The following is a 23,383-nucleotide window of genomic DNA, read 5'->3' as shown; positions in this document are numbered from 1 at the left end:
AAAGTGCCGGCTACATTTATCCTGCAAACTAGGCCACAGTAAAACTAAAGGTCTCAGCAAATGTAAACGGAGGTTCTGCGGAGTTCCTCAGTAGTGACTTAAAAAGCAGGTCATTGCTATCATTTCCTGAATGAAGCATAATCCCTAAGAGCCAGAGTTTACAGCCCCCATTTCCCCCACACTGGGAAAACTAAAAGGAGAGCAGGTGTCTTTTTTTCTCCCTGACGAGACCTCAATAGCTGGATAAAAGATGTTTAACTCTGAGCTAGTGCTGAGCTCACAACAATATAGCTTCATTCATGAGAAATATGAAAAAGGTGCAGACGAAAGAAAAAGGGTCTCTCAAAAAATCTGGAAAGCACAATGAGTGAGGGCCACCAGCCCAACCAAGGAGACAGGAGTGGGGCTTGGCAGTCCCACCTGCTCGATGGGCTCAGCACCCTCCACTCTGACAAGCAGCAGCAGGGCTGAAGGAACTCCGCGTTCACCCTAGACTAGGAACAGTCGTTAACAATGACATGAGTAACGATGGCCAGTCTTCTGAGGAGACATAATGCCTGCTCAGCAGCTGTGGATGGGCACCCATGCCAGTTTGCAACATGCCCCTCCCACCTCCCAGAGGAGGCCAGCCAGAGTGTGGTAATGAAACTGCACATAGTGGAAATGGGATCTAAATGAGTTTAAACTGATTTATGTTAGCTTTTGTAAAGATTACTCGATATCAGGAAAGTGCTACCACTGTGAAATAATGTCGACAATCCTTAAGACCTCTGCCTAATGGTACTTGCACAGAATATTTATATTCCTCGTCATGGGAACAAGGACCATAATGGATACCATTTTTGTTTTATTAGGGATGCATATTTAAATTAATCTGCTATTTGCCTAAACAATTAGCTGCTTATGTTTGTGTGCACAAAGCCAAAATTGCAATTAGGCTTCCATCAAAAAGATAAGTCCCAACTAAAACTGTCCCGGTGGAGTCATAAGAGCTCAGGGCAGAACTTTCCAAAATTACTTTTTAGCATAATGGTAATTATGTTAATTGCTTGAAAGGTAAATAACTACTGAACTGGTTTTGGGGGGGAAAAAACAAATACCACACACAATTGGCACTGCCCCTCCCCTTTGATCTTTTTCACACACCATAAAATTTAAAACAGGTTAACAGTTTGGAAAGTCACAGACTGGTCACCTCTTGAACCAGAGTGTCTTGTGGTCTTTAGTACTTCCTTGATTAGAGCTTATCTTAGCCATGAGCTCCCATCCTCATGAGCTTGCACAGTAAACACCTGAGGCTTGGGTCAGCTTCTTACCACAGCAGTCCCCCCCTTATCTGTGGGGGATACGTTCCAAGATCCCCCAGGAGATGTCGGACCACGGATAGTTCCAAACCCACCATGTACTATGTTTTTCCTTTACATACATACCTCTAATAAAGTTTAATTTATTGAAAAGAAAAAAAAAAGCACGGTAAGAGAGCAATGATACTAAAATTGTAACAAATGTAACAATGTGCTGTGACAAGTTATGTGAATGTGGTCTCTCTCTCAACACATCTTCCTGTACTGAACTCACCCCTCTTCCTGCGACAGTGTGAGATGATAACATGCCTATGTGAGGAGATGCAGAGAGGTTAGGGTGTTGTGATGGAGCGTTAGGCTACTCTTGCCCTGCTGACGCATCAGGAGGAGGACCACCTGCTTCCAGACCGCTGTGGACTGTGGGTAACTGAAGCTGTCCAAGGGGAAATCGCGGATAAGGGGGCACTGTTGTAGGCAAGCAGGCAGGATCACTTACCCGCCATTCCGAGACAGTGAATGAAACTACAAAAACAGCTGGTAACTTAAATTTCCACCACAAAAACCCTTGCCTATTAATAAACTGGAGTCAAAAGAAATTCCTCAACAAGAGAAAAAGCATTTTAACAAAGATTTAAGATCCACCCATTGCATTCACTAAATGGTCAATTCCTCATTCATTAAGTCCATATGCCATCACTGTGAAAGGAGGGCCAGAGATGTAAAGGTGGCTGCAGGTCTGAAAGGACAAAACAACTTTTGCTTTTATGGAAGAGGCGGCTGGGGGGGGGGGCGAGGGTTAATATCAGTGCAAACAAGGGTCACAATGAGGAGCTAAATTACAGAAGGTCTTGAAAAAGGAAAAGCATCTACCGTGCATGTCCATCCTCAATACTGCAGCTGAGCACAACCTTAAAGCTGAACTCTGCTGCTTACGGAGAAAAACAATAAATGTGAAGCATTCTGGAAGCTGTACTTTAGACTGACAAGAGCATCCAAATGGGCTCCTGGACCAATAAAGTGACTGGTTAGCAAGAAGTGAACCAGCGACCAGACAGATCACCGAAGTGCTGAGTCAAGAAGCAAGCAAGCTCAATGTGTTTAGTAGTCTCAAGGTCAAAGCAGAAGAAAAATATTTAAAAAATAAAAAATAAAAAGAGACAGTAAATTGAAAAGGAGTCAAATAACATACTGTAAGATGAGGACAATGTGACTAAATAGAAGAATTTACAGTTAACAAACTCAAAAGAAAAACAGATTCATGGGGAAGCATCTGGACCAGCTCTTGTACAAGGCAAAGTGCCAAGAAGGCAGAGAATGTGAAAGAGACATCACTGTGCATGCAGCCACTAACTCCAGCCAATTTTTTCCTACAATAGAACTGAGCAACATAAACATAATATAGAATATATCTTGGAAGAGTCTATCAGACACTGGTAGTAGGTGATGCCCCTAGAGAAGAGACTGTGGTACTGGGGGATTTAGGGGGCAGGTGGTGGTAGGTAGAGAAACACTTACTCTTTACTGCACATCCTTTGGTACAATTTGAATTTTTTCTACATGTAATACTGTATCAAAAATTGTATTATAATTTGTATATACATCTTTATAGATATTAATATGATTAGTGACAAGTTTGGTTTTTTTTTTTTTTACTTTTTCCAATCACAATCCACATAACTTTGTAATACTTAACTCTGATATAGAAATTCTACTGCTGACTCAATGATGGGTTAAGATGAATTAAACTCCAAAGGAGTCCATAACATTGCCACCACTTCTCTGTCCAGACAGGTGCATGAGAGCCCAACACCAGGTCTAGGCCAAGAGAGGTATTTGGTAAGTCTTAGCTTCCTTGCTCTTTTTCTCTCTTTTTTTTTTTTTTTTAAGATTTTATTTATTTATTTATTTATTTGACAGAGATAGAGACAGCCAGCGAGAGAGGGAACACAAGCAGGGGGAGTGGGAGAGGAAGAAGCAGGCTCATAGCGGAGGAGCCTGATATGGGGCTCGATCCATAACGCCGGGATCATGCCCTGAGCCGAAGGCAGACGCTTAACCGCTGTGCCACCCAGGCGCCCCCTTTTTCTCTTCTTTTTAAGAATGCTATTTGTTACTAAAAGGAAAATATGTCTATCTTCAAAAATAGTTCCACTTACATGTTGAGTGATATAACTACATAATATTTAGAAACGGGTAATTACAATAATACTGATGACTACTGAAGCTGAGGGATGGGTATATGGGGATTGATCACACTATTCTCTCCAAGTTTGTATATTTTGAATTTTCCATAATAATAGAATTTTTAAAAATAATAATTTCAAAAGCCATCACTAATAAGAGTAGAGATGCAGAACTTGTGTTTCACAAATGTCTTCAGTAGCTACACTGCAAACTAAGTGCACTCTCACAAAAGATTTACAATGAAAACTCCAGCGATGACATTTTGCAACTTTTGGAAATCCCATTCCAAATCCTCAAAATATTCTGAAATCATACTATCAATTAATTCCCTTTCAATAAAAGTATTAAATGGCTCAAATGGAAAGTAGAAAAAAACATACGTAGATTTAGATTATGGCACAACCACAGTCAGCTTTGGGTTACACCAAATGAGAAGGAGAAGAGGGAACAGCAGATGATCTCACATCTCACTTAGGTGTCAAATCTGAATGCAGTTCTCCCCCACATGTGGATGGGTTCTGCCAGGAGGGTCCTAATGTTTAAGCTGGGGCTCTCCCTTTTCCTTCTGTGTTCCCTGGGGTGGGAGATTACAACAGCCCAATACAGGTTTCTCCTTTGAACTCTAGACCCACAGATCCACCTGCCTTTAAAACTAGTGGCCTTCAGGGGTGCCTGGGTGGCACAGGGTGTGATCCCAGCGTTATGGGATCGAGCCCCACATCAGGCTCCTCTGCTATGAGCCTGCTTCTTCCTCTCCCACTCCCCCTGCTTGTGTTCCCTCTCTCGCTGGCTGTCTCTATCTCTGTCAAATAAATAAAAATCTTAAAAAAAAAAAAAAACTAGTGGCCTTCAGACTTTGTTTACCCCCTAAAGTTATTTTAGCAAACCAGATCTCCCTTTCATATCTTTTAAGAATTTTTTTTATTTCAGGGGCGCCTGGGTGGCACAGCGGTTGAGCGTCTGCCTTCGGCTCAGGGCGTGATACCAGCGTTATGGGATCGAGCCCCACATCAGGCTCCTCTGCTATGAGCCTGCTTCTTCCTCTCCCACTCCCCCTGCTTGTGTTCCCTCTCTCGCTGGCTGTCTCTATCTCTGTCGAATAAATAAATAAATAAATCTTTAAAAAAAATTTTTTTTATTTCAATTATTTAACATATAGTGTACTATTAATTTCAGAGGTAGAGGTCAGTGATTCATCAGTCTTCTATAACACCCAGTGCTCATTACATCTCATGCCCTCTGTAGTATCCATCACCCAGTTACCCTATCCCCTCCCCTCCAGCAACCCTCACTCTGTTTCCTAGGATTAAGAGTTTCATGGTTTGCCTCCCTTTCTGATTTCATCATTTTTCGCTCCCTTCCCTTATGCTCCTCTGGTTTCTTAACTTCCACATGAGTGAAATCATATGTCCTTTTCACATCTTATACATAAAACTGACAAAACTTGTTTATCATAAGTTTTAAGTAGCGACCAAAAAAACTAATTTCTGTCATATTGCTAAATATTGACATTTTATTTATTTATTTATTTATTTAGATTTTATTCATTTATTCGACAGAGATAGAGACAGCCAGCGAGAGAGGGAACACAAGCAGGGGGAGTGGGAGAGGAAGAAGCAGGCTCATAGTGGAGGAGCCTGATGTGGGGCGATCCCACAACGCCGGGACCACGCCCTGAGCCGAAGGCAGACGCTTAACCGCTGTGCCACCCAGGCGCCCCTAAATATTGACATTTTAAAATAAAATGGCTACATCATTCTTTAAAAAGTATTCTTTGGAAATGAAATACCATTTCATACCATCATGCATTAAAGAAAAGGGGGAGGGAAGAGCCCAAAGATAAACAGCAAGATACAGAAACAAAGTGTGTGGAGAATCTCTAATTGTATAACCACCACCAGAAGAACAAGGACCCTAATGTCATCTAATTCAGTTTTCCCAATTCAGCCAAACAGAAAAGGGACAGGCACATTTTTTTCTGAATAATTATTTAACATATAAAAACATGGCATTAAATCACTAGGAGAAAAAGAATCTAATCTTGTTTAACATTTTAAAAATTTTGAAATATTTCAGACTTATAAAAAAGCCCTACAAATTACACAAAAGAGTTACAGTATACCCTTCACCCAGCTTCCTCATGTGTTAATGTATTACATAAGCACAGGAGCATGATGAAAGTCAGGAAATTAACATTGATACAAGGTATTTAATCTACAGACCTTATTCCCATTTCACCAAATGGCCCACCAACATCTTCCTGGTCCAGAATCTAATCCAGAATTCCAAGTTGCATATAATTGTCACGTCTCCTTCCTCTCATCGGAGACCATTCCTCAGTCTGTCTTGTCCTTCCTGCCCCTGACCATGTATCTTGTAGAAGATCTCTCAGTTGTCTGATGTTTAGTCATGTTTAAGATCAGGTTATACATTTTTGGCAAAGATGCACAGAAGTAACGTTGTGCCTTTTCAGTGTATCAGGAGGTAAATGATGTCAATTTCTCATTAGTGGTAATGGTAACTTTCACTGCTTAGTTTAGGTGGTATAGTCAGGTTTCTCCACTATAAAGTTACTATTTTTCTCTTCTGGAGAAATAATTTGAAACTATGCAAATATCCTCTTTCTCATCCTACTAATTTTAGCATCCATGGATGATTCTTGCCTGCAACAATTATTGTGGTGCTTGCCAAATGAATTTCTATTTTCATCACCCTTGTCCACATACAAATTCATTAACTGAAATGCTACTGTAAGGAAGAGCTGTCTCTTCTCCCTTATTCAAGTATTTATTTACATCAGCATGGTCTTGTAAATATTTACTTCTTTATTCTATAGGTTATAATCTATTACTATCCTATTTTGTTGCTCAAATTGTCCCTGATTTTGCTGTTGGGAAGGAACTCCAGTCTGGTTCCACTGTCCTATAAATAGAACCTCCCCCTTCCCTCTGCTATCCATTTTTTTTTTTTTAACATCCTTACTTCCTGGCCCCACAAGATGTTCAGACTCATCCTGTATTTGCCTCCCCTAGCACTGGTTCCTTTTACTGAAGAAAAAATGATATTTAGAAACCAAGATATGGGCACTAGCTATATTTAATGTTACCAGGGTAGCACAAAATACACTTCCAGCTCTTAGGAAAGAGAATAAGCTAGTCCAGGTCTTTGCATCAAAGGTCATATGCTCTTAAAAATTTGCAGAAAATCCTGCCATAGCCTTGGAATGAAGGGTGGGGGAAAGCTGCTTATCCAGGAATTTCTTTTTGTAATACTGCACGATCCTGGGTTTTAAGTCCTATAGGGGAGCAGAGTTAAAAGCAAGGAAGGAGGAACAATTCAAGAGTCCACAGAGCTACTATATTTGGCCATGCCTACTGCCACCATGATCCCATGTATACAATATCCACTACCACTATGATCCCATACTATAATATCCATTTTTGGATCTCTTTGAAAATAGGTCCAGATTTCTTCATGAAGAATTATTTTAGAATTAAAAATATAGGGGCGCCTGGGTGGCACAGCGGTTAAGTGTCTGCCTTCGGCTCAGGGCGTGATCCTGCCGTTATGGGATCGAGCCCCACATCGGGCTCTTCTGCTATGAGCCTGCTTCTTCCTCTCCCACTCCCCCTGCTTGTGTTCCCTCTCTCGCTGGCTGTCTCTATCTCTGTCGAATAAATAAAATAAAATCTTTAAAAAAATTAAAAATATAGGAAAACCTTCAATCACTAAATGTATTCCAGTAGCCATGGAGCCACCAGAGGAATTCCCTGTTCTTGATGATCATCCACTCAAATATAAACATGGGCAGGAAAGCACTCTTATCCTCCTACCTAATACACCTCAGAGACCCTGTCCTTTCCTGATGAGCAAAACCCAACAAAACTTTGCAAGAGTAGCACCAACTACATTGTAGAAGATATTGAGATGATACTTTCTGGTCTTTAAAAAAAATGTTTTATTGGGGTATAAGCTACACACAAACTCTACTTTAAGTGCACAATCTGATGGGAAGAGACCAATCTATACAGTCCCGTAACCACCACAGTCGTAACAGAGTATTTCCATCACAGCTTTACAGACAGTCAACTTCCCTTGGTCGCAGCTCCTGGCAACTACTCACTTGCTTTCTGTCCTAGTTTTGCTTCCTCTAGAATTCCACATAAACAATTATATAGCATACGCTCTTTTGTGTCTGGCTTCTTCTACTCAGCATTAATGCTACTGAGATTTGTCTATATTGTTGCATAGATCTGTAGCCTGTTTACTGCTACTGATGTGTAATGTCCCATTGTATGGATGTACCACAACTATATTCATTTACCAATGAGTACATACCTAGGCTGCTTCCAGTTTGGAGTGATCATGAATAAAATTCTATAAATACTCAAGTATAAGTTTTTGTATGAACACAGGTTTTCATTCCCTTGGATAATATATGAGCGGGAGTGATTGGGTCACCTGGTGAGTTTGTGCTTTATAAGAAACTGCCAACCTGTTTTCCAGTATGGCTGCATCATTTTGCATCCCACCAGCAAGGAATGAAAGTGCTGACTTCTCCATAGTTTCACCTTCGCTCTGCATTATTAGTCTTTTTAAGCTAGTGTGGTGTGTGTAACAGTATATTTCATAATGGTTTTAATTTACCTTTCCCTAATGACTAATGATGCTAAGCATCCTTCCATGTGTTTACTCAACATTTAATAGGTCTTCTCTGGTGAAGGGTCTATTCAAACCTTCAGCCACTTTTAATTGGTTGTCAATTTATGTTTGAATTGTGAATGTTCTTTATATATTCTAGATACAAGTCCTATATATGTGTTTTGCTAATATTTTCTGCCAGTCTATGGCTTGCCTTTTCATTTTCTTAGTATCTTCCATGATCAAAGGTTTTTACCTTTGATGAAATCTAACATTTTTCTTTTATAATTTGTGTTTTCTGTGTCCTAAGAAATCTTTGTCCAACCCAAGGTCACAAAGATTTTGTTTTGTTTTTGTCTAGAAGTTTTTTGGTTTTTTTTTTTTTTTAAGATTTTATTTATGTGACAGAGAGACAGCCAGCGAGAGAGGGAACACAGTAGGCGGAGTGGGAGAGGAAGAAGCAGGCTCCCAGCAGAGGAGCCCGATGTGGGACTCGATCCCGGAAGGCCGGGATCACTCCCTGAGCCGAAGGCGGACGATTAACGACTGTGCTACCCAGGCGCCCCTTGTCTAGAAGTTTTATACTTAAGCCTATAATCCATTTGAGTTAACCTGTAGATGGCATGAAGTAAGAGTAGAGGTTCATAGGCAGGAATGAAAAATATAGATATCTGTTTCAACACCATTTGTTGAAAAGATGATCATTTCTCCATTGAATGGCCTTGGCACTTTTATAAAAAAATCAGTGGGTGGATTTTTCTGGACTTTATTCTCTTCCACTGGTCTATCCTCAGGCCAGTATCACAGTTTTGACGACTACAGTTTCACAGTAAATCTTGAAGTTGGTTATGTAACTCTACCAACTTTATAATTCTTTTTCAAAATCATTCTTCACTATTCTTGGTCCTATGCATTTTCTTTTAGATTTCAGATTATAAATTCTTTTAGATTTTAAATTTCAGGATCAGCTTATCAATTTTCACAAAAGAAAAAAAAAAAAAAAGAAAAAGCCTGTAGGGATTCTGACTGGGTGGGTTTGGATTGAATCTCTAGGTCAATGAGGGGATAGCTGACATCTCAACAGCATTCAATCTTCCAATCCACAAATATAACTCTCCATTTATTTGGGCTTTAATTTCTCTCAGTATTTTAGTTTTCAGCACATAGGTCTTACACATATTTTGCTGAGTATTCGCTGAATTAATCACCAATTATATTTTTCCAACAGTCTGTTGCTAACTTGAAGAAATACAATTGTTTCTTGCATACGGACCTCATACACAGTAACACTACCAAAGATACTTTTTAGTTCTAGTAACATTTTTGTTGATGGTTTAGGATTTCATGCATAGACAATTTATCCACAATTATACTTTTTCCTTTCTTATCTGTATGCCTTTTTTCTTGCATTAGTGCACTAAGGAGGCCTTCCTAACAATGCTTAAAATAACAGTAGTAAAAGTGGACACCCTTGCCTTGTTTCCAATTTTGAGAAAGCATGGTCTTTTACCATTACATATGAAGTTAGCTGTAGGTTTTTCATAGAAAGGTTCTTTTTTATATTAATCAGCTAAGAGTTTTTAATCATCAATACAAATTGGTTTTTGCCAATTTTTATTTTTGTTTCATTGAGTTAACCATCAGGTTTTTCTTTTATAGTTTATAGTCTGTTAATATGATGAACTGATTTCCAAATGTTAAACTAACCTTGAATTCCTTGGATGAATCCTAAGTGGCTATTATTTACTATCTTTTTAACATAGGATTGAGTTTTACAGTATTTTGTTAAGGATTTTTACATCTATGTTCATATGGAATATTGATCCATAGTTTCCTTGTTTTCATACACTAGACATTCTTTTTTCTTCTTTATCTGGTTTTGGTATGAGGGTAATGCTGGTCTCATTAGTTGAGTTGAAAAGTGTTCCCTCCTAGCCTATTTTATGGAAGTATACAGAATTAGTACTTCCTTAAATGCTTGGTAGAATTCACCAGTAAAGCCATTGGGCTTGTGGGTTTCCTTGAGGGAAAATTCTACATTGCAAATTCCATTTCTTTCTTTTTTTTTTTTTTTTAAGATTTTATTTATTTATTTGACACACAGAGAGACAGCCAGCGAGAGAGGAAACACAGGCAGGGGGAGTGGGAGAGGAAGAAGCAGGCTCCCAGCGGAGGAGCCTGACGTGGGGCTCGATCCCAGGACTCCGGGATCACGCCCTGAGCTGAAGGCAGACGCTTAACGACTGAGCCACCCAGGCGCCCCAACAAATTCCATTTCTTTAATGGAAACAGAGCCATTCAAGTTTTCTAGTTCTTAGGTGAATTTTGGTGATGTGTATCTTTCAAAAAAAAATCAATTTATCTACTTCACCTAAGAGGCCAAATTTACTAGGACAAACTTATTCATAATTTTTCACTGTAGTCTTCTTCACATCCGTAGGATCTATAATGATGTCCCCTCTGTTGCATTCCTGACATTTTTTTTCCCTAATCACTCTAGTACTTGTCACCTTGATTTTTTTTTTAAAGGAATGAGTTTTGATTTTCCTGTATTTTTTCTCAATTTCAGTGATTCCTGTTCTTTATTATTGTATTTCTCCTTAATTTGCTCTTTTTCTATTTAAGGCGAAAAGGTATATCATTGATTTGAGACTTTTTCTCTTTTATGACATAAGCGTTTATTGCTTTAAATTTCCCTCTAAGCACTGCTTTAGCTACATTCTATACATTTTAATATATGGTTTTTCATTTTCATTCAGTTCAAAATATTTCCGGATTTAACTTATGGGTTATTCCTAAGTGTGTTGTTTAATTTCCAAATATTTGGAGATTTCACAGAGCTGTTATTTTTACTTTAATTTCATGGTTGTTGGAAAATGTACTTTCAGTGAACATATTTTGCAGGATTTCAATCCTCTAAAATTCACTGAAATTAATTTTATGGCTCAGAACATACTCCATCTTGGTCAACATTCTGAGTTTACTTGAAAAGAATGTATTTTGTAGTTGTGTGGAAAGTTCTAGAAATGTCAACTGGGTAAAGTTGGCTGACAATGTTGTTCAATCTTACACGACCTTACCAATTACTTAGACCAATTATGGGGGGGAAAAGTGCCTGAAATTTCCACTATAATTATGAATTTGTCTATTTCCCCTTTCACTTATCAGCTTTTTTTTTTTTTTTAAGAATTTATTTATTTTAGAGAGGGAGACAGTGTGAGCAGGGGGAGAGGCAGCAGGGGAGAGGGAATCTCAAGCAGACTCCCCACTGAGCATGGAGCCCTGAGGTCACATGACCTGAGCCGAAATCAAGAATTGGACGCTTAACTGACTGAGCTACCCAGGCATCTCTGAAGTTGTATTAGATGCATATTTAGGATTACTATGCCCATTTGATAAACTGACAACTTTATCATTATTAAAGTCCCTTTTTATCCCTAACATTCCTTGTTCTAAAATTATTTTATCTGGGGCACCTGGGTGGCACAGCGGTTAAGCGTCTGCCTTCGGCTCAGGGCGTGATCCCGGCGTTGTGGGATCGAGCCCCACATCAGGCTCCTCCGCTATGAGCCTGCTTCTTCCTCTCCCACTCCCCTTGCTTGTGTTCCCTCTCTCGCTGGCTGTCTCTATCTCTGTCGAATAAATAAATAAAATCTTTAAAAAATAAAATAAAATAAAATAAAATAATTTTATCTGAATATAGCCACTCCAGCTTTCATTTGTTTTATGTTTGCATTGTATAACTTCCCATCCTTTTACTTTTAACCCTATTCATATATTCATATTTAAAATGCCTTTCGGGGAGCCTGGGTGGCTCTGTTAAGCCTCCGACTCTTGGTTTTTGGCTCAGATCATCATCTCAGGGTTCTGGGATCGAGCCCCATATCAGACTCTGAGCTCAGCGTGGAATCTTCTGGAGATTTTCTCCCTCTGCTCCTCCCCGATTGCAAGCTCTCGCTCACTCTCTAAAATAAATAAAATCTTTGGGGCGCCTGGGTGGCTCAGTCGTTAAGCGTCTGCCTTCGGCTCAGGGCGTGATCCCGGCGTTCTGGGATCGAGCCCCATGTCAGGCTCCTCCGCTGGAAGCCTGCTTCTTCCTCTCCCACTCCCCCTGCTTGTGTTCCCTCTTTCACTGGCTGTCTCTATCTCTGTCAAATAAATAAATAAAATCTTTAAAAAAATAAAATCTTTAAAAAGAATTAAAATGGTTTTAGTATTAGTTTTATGCACTAAGTGTCTGTGTCTCCCCCCCAAAATTCACAGGTTGAAACTTTAATCCGTGATGCTGTTTGGAGATGGGACCTTTGGGAGGTAATTAGGGTGAGATTAAGTCTTGAGTGGGGGCCCTGAGGATGGGATCAGTGGCCTTATAAGAGAGGTCTTTCCATTCTGGTTGGTGGGAATACAAACTATTCCTAACCCTGTGTGAGCTTCAGAAATTGTTCTGCCCTCTCCTTTCGGGTGGTTCTATCCCTGGTCTCAGGTATTTCTTCTCACACATGAGCAAATCAGTACTCAAAGACAGCGGGGTCCCTTTAGGTCTGTAGAGTTCTCTGTGTAGCTCCCTCCTCCTCGATACTCTGGTCCATAAATTCTTTCCGCCTTGGCTTCCCTAACCTCTTGTGTCTCCTCAACATGAGGTCCAGGCTCTGCTCAGGTTCCCTTTCCCTGTACTGGTTTGTTTCCAGCTGGTAAGCTGGTGTAATTGTAAGATTCATCTTGTTTGAAAAACAGATAGCCCAAGACTCTGATCCCTTACAGAGGAAGATTAATGTCTGAAAACCATTATTTAATATATTCTGTCAGGTTTTCCAGTTGTTTAAGGCAGAAGGATAAATCTAGTCCCTGTTATTTCATCTTAATCAGAAACAAAAGTTTTAACTTATTTTGAAACAATTTGAAATTACAGAAAAGTTGCAAGAACTTCTATATACCCATTATTCAGGTCCACTGCCAATTGTCCCAGTAATGTCCTTTATAGCAAAAGAACCCAATCCAGGATGATACATGGCATTCAGCTGTCTTATGTTCTTCACCCTGCAATAGTTCCTTAATTTTTTTTTTTTAACACCTTCATGAGTTTGATAACTGGCCAAATCTGGGACAATTTGAGCAGCAAACTATTGACAGTAACAAAGGTACATACTTACAGTAGAATGTCACCTAACAAATATAGAAGGAACGATGGAATTAGAAAATCACTAATTGGCAGTTATAATGGTAATAATTGAGTCAAAAAAAAAATCAATTCATGCTAAAACTAGCTGACGAGAAGAAGGGGATTTTACATCTCAATTTCCCTACAGAGCACTAATTAATTACCGAATGAGGGGAAAAAAGTAACTTTGTAGTCAAGAAGCCTGGCAGATGCCAAATTAATAAAGTGGTCAAATTTAACATCAGTAATGGGACAAATTGACATCCTGTGCTACGTAATAGAATGCATTGAGACGAACACAGAATTGCTTCTGTTATAGTCCAGCTAAAAATGCATAACCCAGTTGAATCATGAGAAACTATCAGAAAACCCAAATTGAAGGCCATCCCACAAAGACTAGCCTGACCTCTTTAAAGCTACCTTCAAGGTAGCTTCTGTATTCTTTTGACATGTCACCATTATTCCTTAAGCACTTCCATATTTCCTTGTACAGTAAGATGTTCCAGTATTATTTTGTTCTTTCCCTACCCTGGAGTCAGCCTCTTTGCCAAGGAGCCCGGATTCCTTTTAGTGGAGATTGGTATTTTAAGATCTGAGCACTAGGTATGCTTACTGCTACTGGACTATTGCTGCTTTTCTACACCTTCACAGCAAACGAGGCTAGGACATAATGAACATATTTCCATACAAACACATAGATATCTCTATTTACTTACCTAAATTGAAAACCAGGAATTCCACACCAACACCACCCATTCCAATCCAGCCCCACAGGATTCACCTGGATATCTCTTTTCCATACCTGTAACTCCCTTCTCCAATAGTGAGAAAACAGGTTTTCATTATCCTTAATATACTTTACCTGCTCAATCTCCCTGGATGTTGCCAACCTCCCACAACCCGCCAGGCCACTGTTCCACTCAGACTCCCTCCCCCACCTGTCCTGCGTCCCACGGGGCTGCCTTTCTACTCCACTGTAGCTTGTGTAATGACTTTTTGACTGAAATGGCAGACAGGCAGGCACATCTTGCTTTTAAAACTAATACGCTCCACAGATATATTTACTTCTGCTTTAGCACAGCCCTACTGTTTAGTATAGAATAAATGCTATAATCAAAATTCCAAGTATTAAAAGGGAAATTAAATTCTTACACTTAAAATTTGATTTATCAGCCTCAAAAAAAAATTCATGTGTGGATTTCATTAGATACATTTAAGAACATGATCAATTTATTTCTCTAAACTATCCCCCAACAAAGATACCCTGTGCTATTTATTGTTCCTTTCCATTTTTAACTTCAACTCTAATAACACAGGACAGCTACTTTGAATTTATGCATCATACTGTGTATTAAAAATCAGTTTTCAGTAAAACCACCCCAGTAAACAAGATTAACACCAAATCTCATGCTACAAATTTAATGTGCCACTGTCTGCATGAGAAAAATAATTTCATTTTCACTAGTAACTTCAAAAATTTGTAGTTATTGTAGAAATTGATCGAGAACTTCCCTCCCCAGTGTTTCTTAAATCTGAGAGCTCACAGACCTCTATAAAAAGTCATCCGTGGACCCCTCAGCATGAAAACCAATCACAAGGCATGTAGGTAATCACTTGGTGCCAACAGCCTGTGAACAGAAAATGCAAATTCAAATACTGAGATCATGAAGCATGGTTTAATTACAAGGTCAAAGGATCCAGGTTTTTTTTTTTTTTCTTAGATTACTATAAAAATACAGATTAAAAAAAAAAAAACCAAGAAGTTTCCTAGAGATCTCACAGCTCCTGCTCAAGATTTTCTCTCTAGACTCCCAAATGAGGAACACTGCCCTAATACTTACAATGCATATTTAGTCCAAAGCATACATAAGCAAGTGTGAAATAGAATTTCAAACTCTTCTCACTGAAAAACGGGAAAACTTTTAGTTTTTATTCAAAAACTTCCTCCATCACATAAGCATAATCCCAATGGTTTGTCTATGGAACACAGTCTAGCACTCTAGACCATGCCAAATGGCAGTCAACTTTAAAGTTCAATTCCTCAAATCCTTCAATACCAAAAGAACCATCTCTGTTCGGAAGTCTGTATTTCAGTGTTGAATTCCACTCTGCGTACCTTTAAAAGGTGAGCGTCCCTACTGTTCACTGTTCATGTTATAAAAGTAGCCTATCTTTTACAAGGACTATACCTGGTATTTGGGGTTATCAGAAAGTTGTTTCATTTTGTTTTGTCAAATACCTAAGTCCCCTAGACCTAAGGATAGGCAACAGTTTCAAGCAAAAACTGGTTGTTGAAACTTTTAAGAGAACAATGACCAGAAGCAGGCCTTGGCAAAGTGGAAAAAAAAAATCATCTCCACAACCCACACCCAGCTGTCTTAGCAATCTCCCAAGCAATGCTTCAGCATGTTAATGCTCTACTTCTAAAACTTCTATCTTGATTGGGGGGTGGGGAATATTGTTTATTGTATAGTATTACATTCAAAGGTTATGTCATTACATTCTAATGTCACCATCATATAAAGAGACATAAGCAAAACTATCAAAGAACTGATTTTAATTAAACATAAAATTATAAATAAAGTTTTAAAAGCACATACTCTTCATCTCAGCTGTCTAATAAAAACATGGTCCTACTGTTCTCTGCTAAAAAGCAGCCTGGAGAGACCCACTCGCATCCATTGTTACTACACCAGTAAATGAGAAATCATAGCTGCTCGGGCCCAGGGCGGGCACAGCCCCGGACAATGGAGCATGTGTGAGTTCAGACAATTGCACTGGGAGTGCAGAAGTGGATAAGCCACTTTGCCCTGCTTGATGGCAGCACATAAAGACGACTGTTGGCTATCCTATCTCAGCTTCCGCATGCTAATATGCACTGGGTCTGGTCTCTCTTCTCCACTTGGGGGGACAAATGAGAACTTCTTTGCATCTAAGAACTGTGTAATCTCATTTCTCACCAAACAGTGAGTTTTCAAGACAAACTCTGTGAACGGGGAGTGGGTTTCGAGTACACCGCCTTCCCTAATGCTGTGGCTTGGGGCCAGAGGCAGGCAAGCATGGAGCAGATGGAGTCCTGGCAAGGTCTCCACTGTCCCTGCATTAGCAGCATCTGCTCATTACTCAGAACCTTCGCCTGCTTTATCTAATGCTCCAGGAAAAGCATTTTGATTTGATTCATTTCGGTACGGTAACGTGCAACACAATTAGTGGTAAAATCAAACTGGAGGACGGCCAGTGCTGACAATCGGAAACAAGGCAGAAGAAATATGAGGCCAGTGGGTTGGAATTCAAAAAATCACAACTGTGGATCACCTTGCCAAATCTCAACACCCCAGGTGGGTGTACAGTGTTCCTACAGGGCGAGGAGGCGAAAAAGGATGTAGGGATGACTTAGACTTTCTCCCACGGAGGCTTGCATCTCCCCTCTGGAGCGGACTCCTTCTGCAGAGGATGTGTGTGTAGGCCATCAATGGGGCCCCAGTGACTACAGAGCTTCCCTTTGGCACAGCCAGGGAACTGAAGTTCATTAACTCATTTTATCATCTTATTCTTCTCTTCTGTCGGGCACAGTCACAAATTTTATACAGCAGACCCCACAAGGTACATTTCCTTTTTGCCATGCTTTGCCTAAGAAGTGCCTGTTCACTACTCCTGAAAAGGAGAAATAGAAAAATATGTGTTTGATGGTTTCAATCTGTCTTTGCCTCAGAAGTAGCTACTCATGAATATGTTGGTATAAATATCACAGTGTCAATCTGTTAAAATGAAGGGAGACCAAAGACAATGCCACCTGAGCTCTGGGAGAAAAAGGAAAAGTTGTTGGGTATCCCAGAAATAGTAAAGCCCCAATCAGACTGGTAAAACAAGATCAGAGTGAGAAGAGAAGTAAAAATGCAAGAGTTCTCACCAAAGACACAATCCTAATACCAAAATGAATTTGAGACCAAAGATTTCAACATAAACGATGTAAGTACTATGGATTTTAACCTTATCTCAGAGTAGGGGAGATTCCCCCTGAGCATGCCACAGAACCCAGAAAGACAACACCAGCGTGATGGTATAAACAGAAGCAACTAGACAGAGCGTAACATCCAGAAACAGAGCTGAGTACTAAGAGAATCTCACATCTAAAAACCAATAAGGGCAGCACCTTGAACCAGTGAGGTAGGGAGTGATGGGCTCTCTAATAGGAGATGCTGGAAAAAATATTCTCAGATTCATATTTTATACTGTCACAGGATAAACTCTATATTGGTCAAGATTCAAGTGTGAAAAATAGGCCATAGCTTATTAGAAGAAAGAAGTACAAGTAGCAGGTACAAATATGAAAAAATTCTTAGGCTAAGAGAAATGTAAATTGAAACTACATTTGGATACCATTTCTAATCTAACAAATTGACAAATACCTAGAAGTCTGAAACACACTTTGCTGGCAAATCTGTGAGGAAATGGGCATACCTAAATACTTTGCTGGTGAGAGTGCAAAATTGTATAACCCCATCTGCATTTACCCTTTGATTCATAACTTTTATAGGAAACTACCACTCCTGTACTCACATGAAACGTCTTGTAGGTAAGGTTTTTTGCTATACTGTAATAGCAAAAGGTCTGAAACAACACAACTATTTCTCAATAAGGGGGTGTGTAAATGAACCACAGTCCTTGTACACACGGAATACTGTGCAGGTATGGGGGGAGACAAAAAGGAGGCTGTTTTTCTATATACACATAAAGACATGGACAAGCTTTCAAGACAGATCATTAAGTGAAAAAAGCCAATGTGTGGAATAATATAAAGTAACATGCTATCTTTCATTTAAGAAAAAGAGGGGGAGAATACGAATATTCATATTTGCAATATATAAATACTGGAAGGATAGACAGAACTAAAACATACGGTTGCTTTAGAACAGAGTGGACAAAAGTGGGTAAAAGAGAGACTTCTCAGGGCGCCTGGGAGGCTCAGTCCGTTAAGCACCTGCCTTTGGCTCAAGTCATAATCCCAGGGTCTTGGGATCGAGCCACGCATCAGGCTCCCTGCTCAGTGGGGAGCCTGCTTCTCCCTCAAGACTTCTCAATGCGTAACTGTTTCTATTGGTTTGATCTTACATCCCTAAAAACGTAGTACTTAGTCAAAAACATTATATTACAAAATAAAACCCACTCAGTTATGGATTAAAAAACTAAAATTACACACACCTACAACTACTACCTAGAAAAACAAACCATAAACAAAGTTCATTGAAGAGTAACTGACCAACCGAAAAAACATTAAGATAGGTATGGCAAGGACTATTTCCCTTTCCAACCAGAAAAGGTAACCCAGAGAAAAATGAGGACAGGAACAAGCAATTTTCAGAGAAATAGGAGGGGAAAAGAAAAAAAAAAAAGACCATGGAAAGGTGCTCACATATCCATATAAAGAAAGGCTAACGCAGACAATAGTGAAATACCATTTCTACCCACCAGACCAGCGTGAGGAAGCCACCACTCTCACATATATGGTGGTGCAACCATTCACTGGTAGAACCTTAGTGGATGGCAATTTGGTAATATTTATCAAAACATAAAGCGTGTGTAGCCTCCAACCCAGTAATTACTAGTAATTTACCCCATAGCTATACTTGCACAAGTCCATCATGGTATTTGAGGATATTGCTCGCGGCAGTGTTTTTAATAACAAAAATAAGCCGTCCAAGTGTGCGTCATTAAGGGCTCTAGCAAATTATAAATACAGCCACATCATGCCATAGTACTCAGGCTGAAAAAGAATAAGGTTTACCTGTAAGTGCCAATACGGAAAGATACCAAGATGTGTCACTGTGTTAAAAATAAAAACAAAGGGCAAAGTGCAGAGAAGTACATAGCGTAGGACCCGTGTATCTGACCTGCCAGGGGAGGGACAGAGGCAGGAGGCAAGGGAGGAGCGCTTCAGCTTCTTTTTGGATATATTTTCTTTTACGTTTTATGGGGTTTTTTTGTTTTTTTTTTCTCTGCTTGAATGTTAACTATAATTTTTTAAAAATCAAGTTTTAAAAATACTTTTTGGGGGCGCCTGGGTGGCACAGCGGTTGGGCGTCTGCCTTCGGCTCAGGGCGTGATCCCGGTGTTATGGGATCGAGCCCCACATCAGGCTCTTCCGCTATGAGCCTGCTTCTTCCTCTCCCACTCCCCCTGCTTGTGTCCCCTCTCTCGCTGGCTGTCTCTATCTCTGTCGAATAAAGAAATAAAATCTTTAAAAAAAAAAACTTTTTGGCCATTATTTACCAAGTATTTCCCAAAGAAAGTAGTTTCTCTCCCCCATCTACAGGGTTTCCCGATGTTTCTGTGCAGCAAGAGGGATGAGGGGGACAAACACACTTCTGACCAACGATGGGAAACTGGTGGCACACTAGCCCATCTCCTCAAGCTGTGTTTTCAAGCTCCCAAGACAGGAGACACGAGGGTGCCAATCAATCGGGTGCACATCTCTGTAGATGTCTGTGTTAAGCAGCACATAAAGCGTGCACTCCTACCCCGGAGCGGCCTGGGACAGTCACATTTCTGGATTCACTACTGGACTCACAACTTGGCCTCAAGCAAATCACCTAGCTGGTCTTTTTGGGCCCCAGTTTCCCCCATCTGGAAGAAGAATGTGCACACAGGCATGTGTGTGGCAGGGGGAGGCTAGGAGAGGATGCTAAAACTGTAGGATTCTAATTGTACTACAACCTTTGTATACTCGGTTTTTAGAGAAACTCAATGGCAATTTGGAAAGTAGCAAACACACTCAAGCCGATCTTATGTTATCTGCCCAGGAGCTCAACAAACATAGAGGAAATACTGTATACCACAAAAAGAGCTTAGCTAAATTTCTAGAGGCTGAAAAGAAAATCTACCAATGGGGTCTACTAATGTCAAACTAAAAGAACAGAGTTCATGTTGTTAAAGGAATATATTGAAAATATTAAGATTTCAGCCCTATTTTTTTTTAAGTGACATATAGATATAAAATTCCCCCTTAGCTACTTTACTACAGCTTTGTCCCTCTGAGCCAACCACGGACCCTGTGGTTGTTCCACTGACCCTGAAGATGTGCAAAAGTGCCATGACATGAAGACTAAGATTCCAAAATATTTCGCGGTCCAACTCGGGCAAGTGGGGAAACAAAGCTTTTAGAGATTCCAATGTCACAACATAATGAAACTTAGGGGCATAGGATATCATGGCCATCAAAATTACTATTCCTATTAGGTAAATATAATATTAGATTTTCCTCACCTAGTAAATCCATGGCTGCTCATGCACAAAAAGAATTCTATCAATCCCAGAGAGACAACACATCACCATAAATTATTTTGTATGGTATGTAAGCACCGGGAAAAGGGAGGCACAGACTTATTTTTCTATTTCCATATTTGTCAACAGTTTATCTGTCTATCCCCCGTTTTCCCTGTTCCCTTTGGACTGAGCAGAGACTAAAGGAAAAGTAGGCCAAGTATATTTAATATTTTATACCAAACAAGCTATTTGCTTAAGATGGCTTGGCCAGCCTCGTGTCTGGCACTGACACCCAGCCCGCCAGTTCCAGTAGGAATTAAACACCAGTCTTACTGGGTGCTGTGCTCCATTGCTTACTAATGCATGGAGGGGTTATTGGCCAACTTCTTCACATAAAGGCAAGAGTGAGTATATGTGTGTGAACATGTGTGTGTGCCCACGTGTATGTATGGAGGGATTACAGGGGGGAGCCGGCCACAGCTGCTTAATTTTTGTAAAGCTTTTTTTTTTTCCTTAATAGGGAGGAGGGTTGCGGTTACTTACCATCCTCATAAGCCGCCACCGCCAGCGAGCTGTTTATCCTCACAAAGGAGACATATGGCTGCATTCCAGGCTCGTCCTCCTCATACTCTGATTCCAGGAAAGGGGCTGTGTAGTCCCAGGTGCGGGTGTCCCACACCCTCACGTCCCCTGATGTATATCTGGAAAAGAAGGGCACACTTGGTTCCAAACGGGGACTAGAGAGCAGGGCCACGGTAGAGAAAATGGGGAGAGCCTTAAAACAAGGGAGAAATAAGATTTGGTCAGTGGGGAACCACTCCTGTAATGCTGTTTCGATGAGTAATTCCACCAGGAGAAAATGTCACTTAGATGACAGAAGGCTGTGAAAATGGTTCATGCTCTCACACGGCACGATGATGACAATTCAAATGAGAACGCGATACTACGACCCTGGATATCAAGATCTCCCTTGCGTTATCATAACCCATCTACTACCTTGTGTTCTCCCAGCAAAGGGATCACTAGCAGGAATCTATAGAAGCCACGGTATTTACACACATACACCAAAGACAGACCGAGAGAGAAATGCTAAGGACTAATGGTCTTACAGGCATGAGCTTTCTAATGCCTCATCCATGCATCAGATTTGAGTGATTAAAGTCCCTAAAGACTAATTGATTTGCTGAAACAATTAAATCTTGCCTTTAGCAGCCAGACAATGCTGCCTTCTCATGAAAAGCTCTTGCCGAAATGCATGACACTGCCCGGTTTTGCCCACTTAGAAAATAGGAGCACTCCTCTCTCCTATTACTACTGCCACTCCAACAAATGACTCTCTCCATCAAAGCCAAGGCAGGGCCAGAACCTGCTCAGACATGAGGCCCCTCAGACACGAGGATAATGGAATGACCAGATGACGAGGTGGTGTGCTGCCTGCCATCGAGGTATTTATGCTAAGTTCCTTACATCTGCTACAGAGGGTTTGGTTCAACATGTAAATCAACTAACCGTGCGGAGGCATGTTAGAAATGCTTTAAGAGTCTAATGATGTACCACACAAACACAAAGATAGGCACCCAGTTTTAAGCAGACTCACAGTCTTGAGGCCCTGGCCATAGTTCCTTGATCCCACATTAAAACTATAAAGACTCAGGTATATCTCAGAGATGATCTTAACTACTGAAATCTATCACATGATACATCTATGAAATAGTTACAGATCACCTTCTCATGTCACATTTCTTAAAGAAACTAAGGGGGGGGGCACCTGGGTGGCTCAGTCAGTTAAGCATCTGCCTTTGGCTCAGGTCCTGAACCCAGGGTCCTGCGATTGAGCCCCGCATTGGTTACCGGCTCAGCGGAGAGACTGCTTCTCCCTTTGCCCCTCCCCCTGTTCATGCATGCGCTCTCTCAAATAAAATCTTTAAAAAATATATATATCTAGAAAAAACTAGGAACATTCTGATAAAGGAGTGAGTGCTTCATTTACTGAATGTAGCAGAACCTCCCTCAAATTGTTGACAGTAAATATATACACTATTTGATTCGAAGGTGATTCTGTCTCACGAATTCCCTCGGTCGGAGAATTCGGCTGTCCCCCTCCAGGACAGTGCCTGGAGAGTGCGCGTGTGGTGTAAAGAGCCAGTAGGAGAGATGTGTTTTCTAAAATTGGACTGGAGGAACTCTGCATGACCACTGATCCCCCAGTAAATAGGAACGCTCACTCCACGAGTGTTGTTCAGCCTGGCGATGCACAAACAAGGGTGGATATTGATATCACCATGGCCAAAGCACAGCCGCTGGCTCCTAGGTCCTCCGGGCAGCATTCCAGATCACCCTTCTTAATGAGGAACCCTATACAAGAACACACACCACTACGCCAAATCTACCAGGCTCACCTTGACACCCCAGAAAACAACTCAGGCATTCCCTGGAGTAAGGCCACTTGCTCAGCTATAGAGACACTGAAGAGAGATAACATGCTTGAATGTCTAGACTGTGCATGATTAGATTCTAAGTTCTACGTGAAAGGAAAGAGCCATTTCAGAAAAGAAAGGTGAGAGGGATGGGTACCCCATCAGAAATACAGAGACGGCGAGTCAAAGGAAGACACATAAAGCGAATGTGGGGGTGTGAGAACTGCAGGACTTGGAAACGTATTTCCTCGGATGAGCAGCATCGCGGCCGCGCACGCTCTCGCAGGGCCTTTTCTGCGCCCCATCAGGGGCCCCCACGGCCAGCAGAGGGGTACAGAGGAGAGCATTTCAGGGGCCGAAGCTCCAGCCCCAAAGCCCCTTCACACAGCTCCGAGGCAAGACGACAAAACCAGAAC

At 40.7% G+C, this 23,383-nt stretch overlaps 1 protein-coding gene across 1 annotated transcript in view; it reads right to left on the bottom strand.

Moving 5' to 3' along the window:
- FBXW8 (F-box and WD repeat domain containing 8) overlaps window positions 1-23,383 on the bottom strand; it is a 113,615-nt gene that overhangs the window by 45,046 nt on the left and 45,186 nt on the right. Inside the window, 1 exon segment of the mRNA XM_034639303.1 lies at window positions 21,094-21,251. Within this exon segment, the coding sequence (XP_034495194.1) occupies window positions 21,094-21,251 (158 nt within the window).

This window comes from Ailuropoda melanoleuca, chromosome 12 (assembly GCF_002007445.2).
Source record: "Ailuropoda melanoleuca isolate Jingjing chromosome 12, ASM200744v2, whole genome shotgun sequence".
NCBI lineage: Eukaryota > Metazoa > Chordata > Mammalia > Carnivora > Ursidae > Ailuropoda > Ailuropoda melanoleuca.
This window is presented reverse-complemented; position numbering and strand designations above follow the sequence as displayed.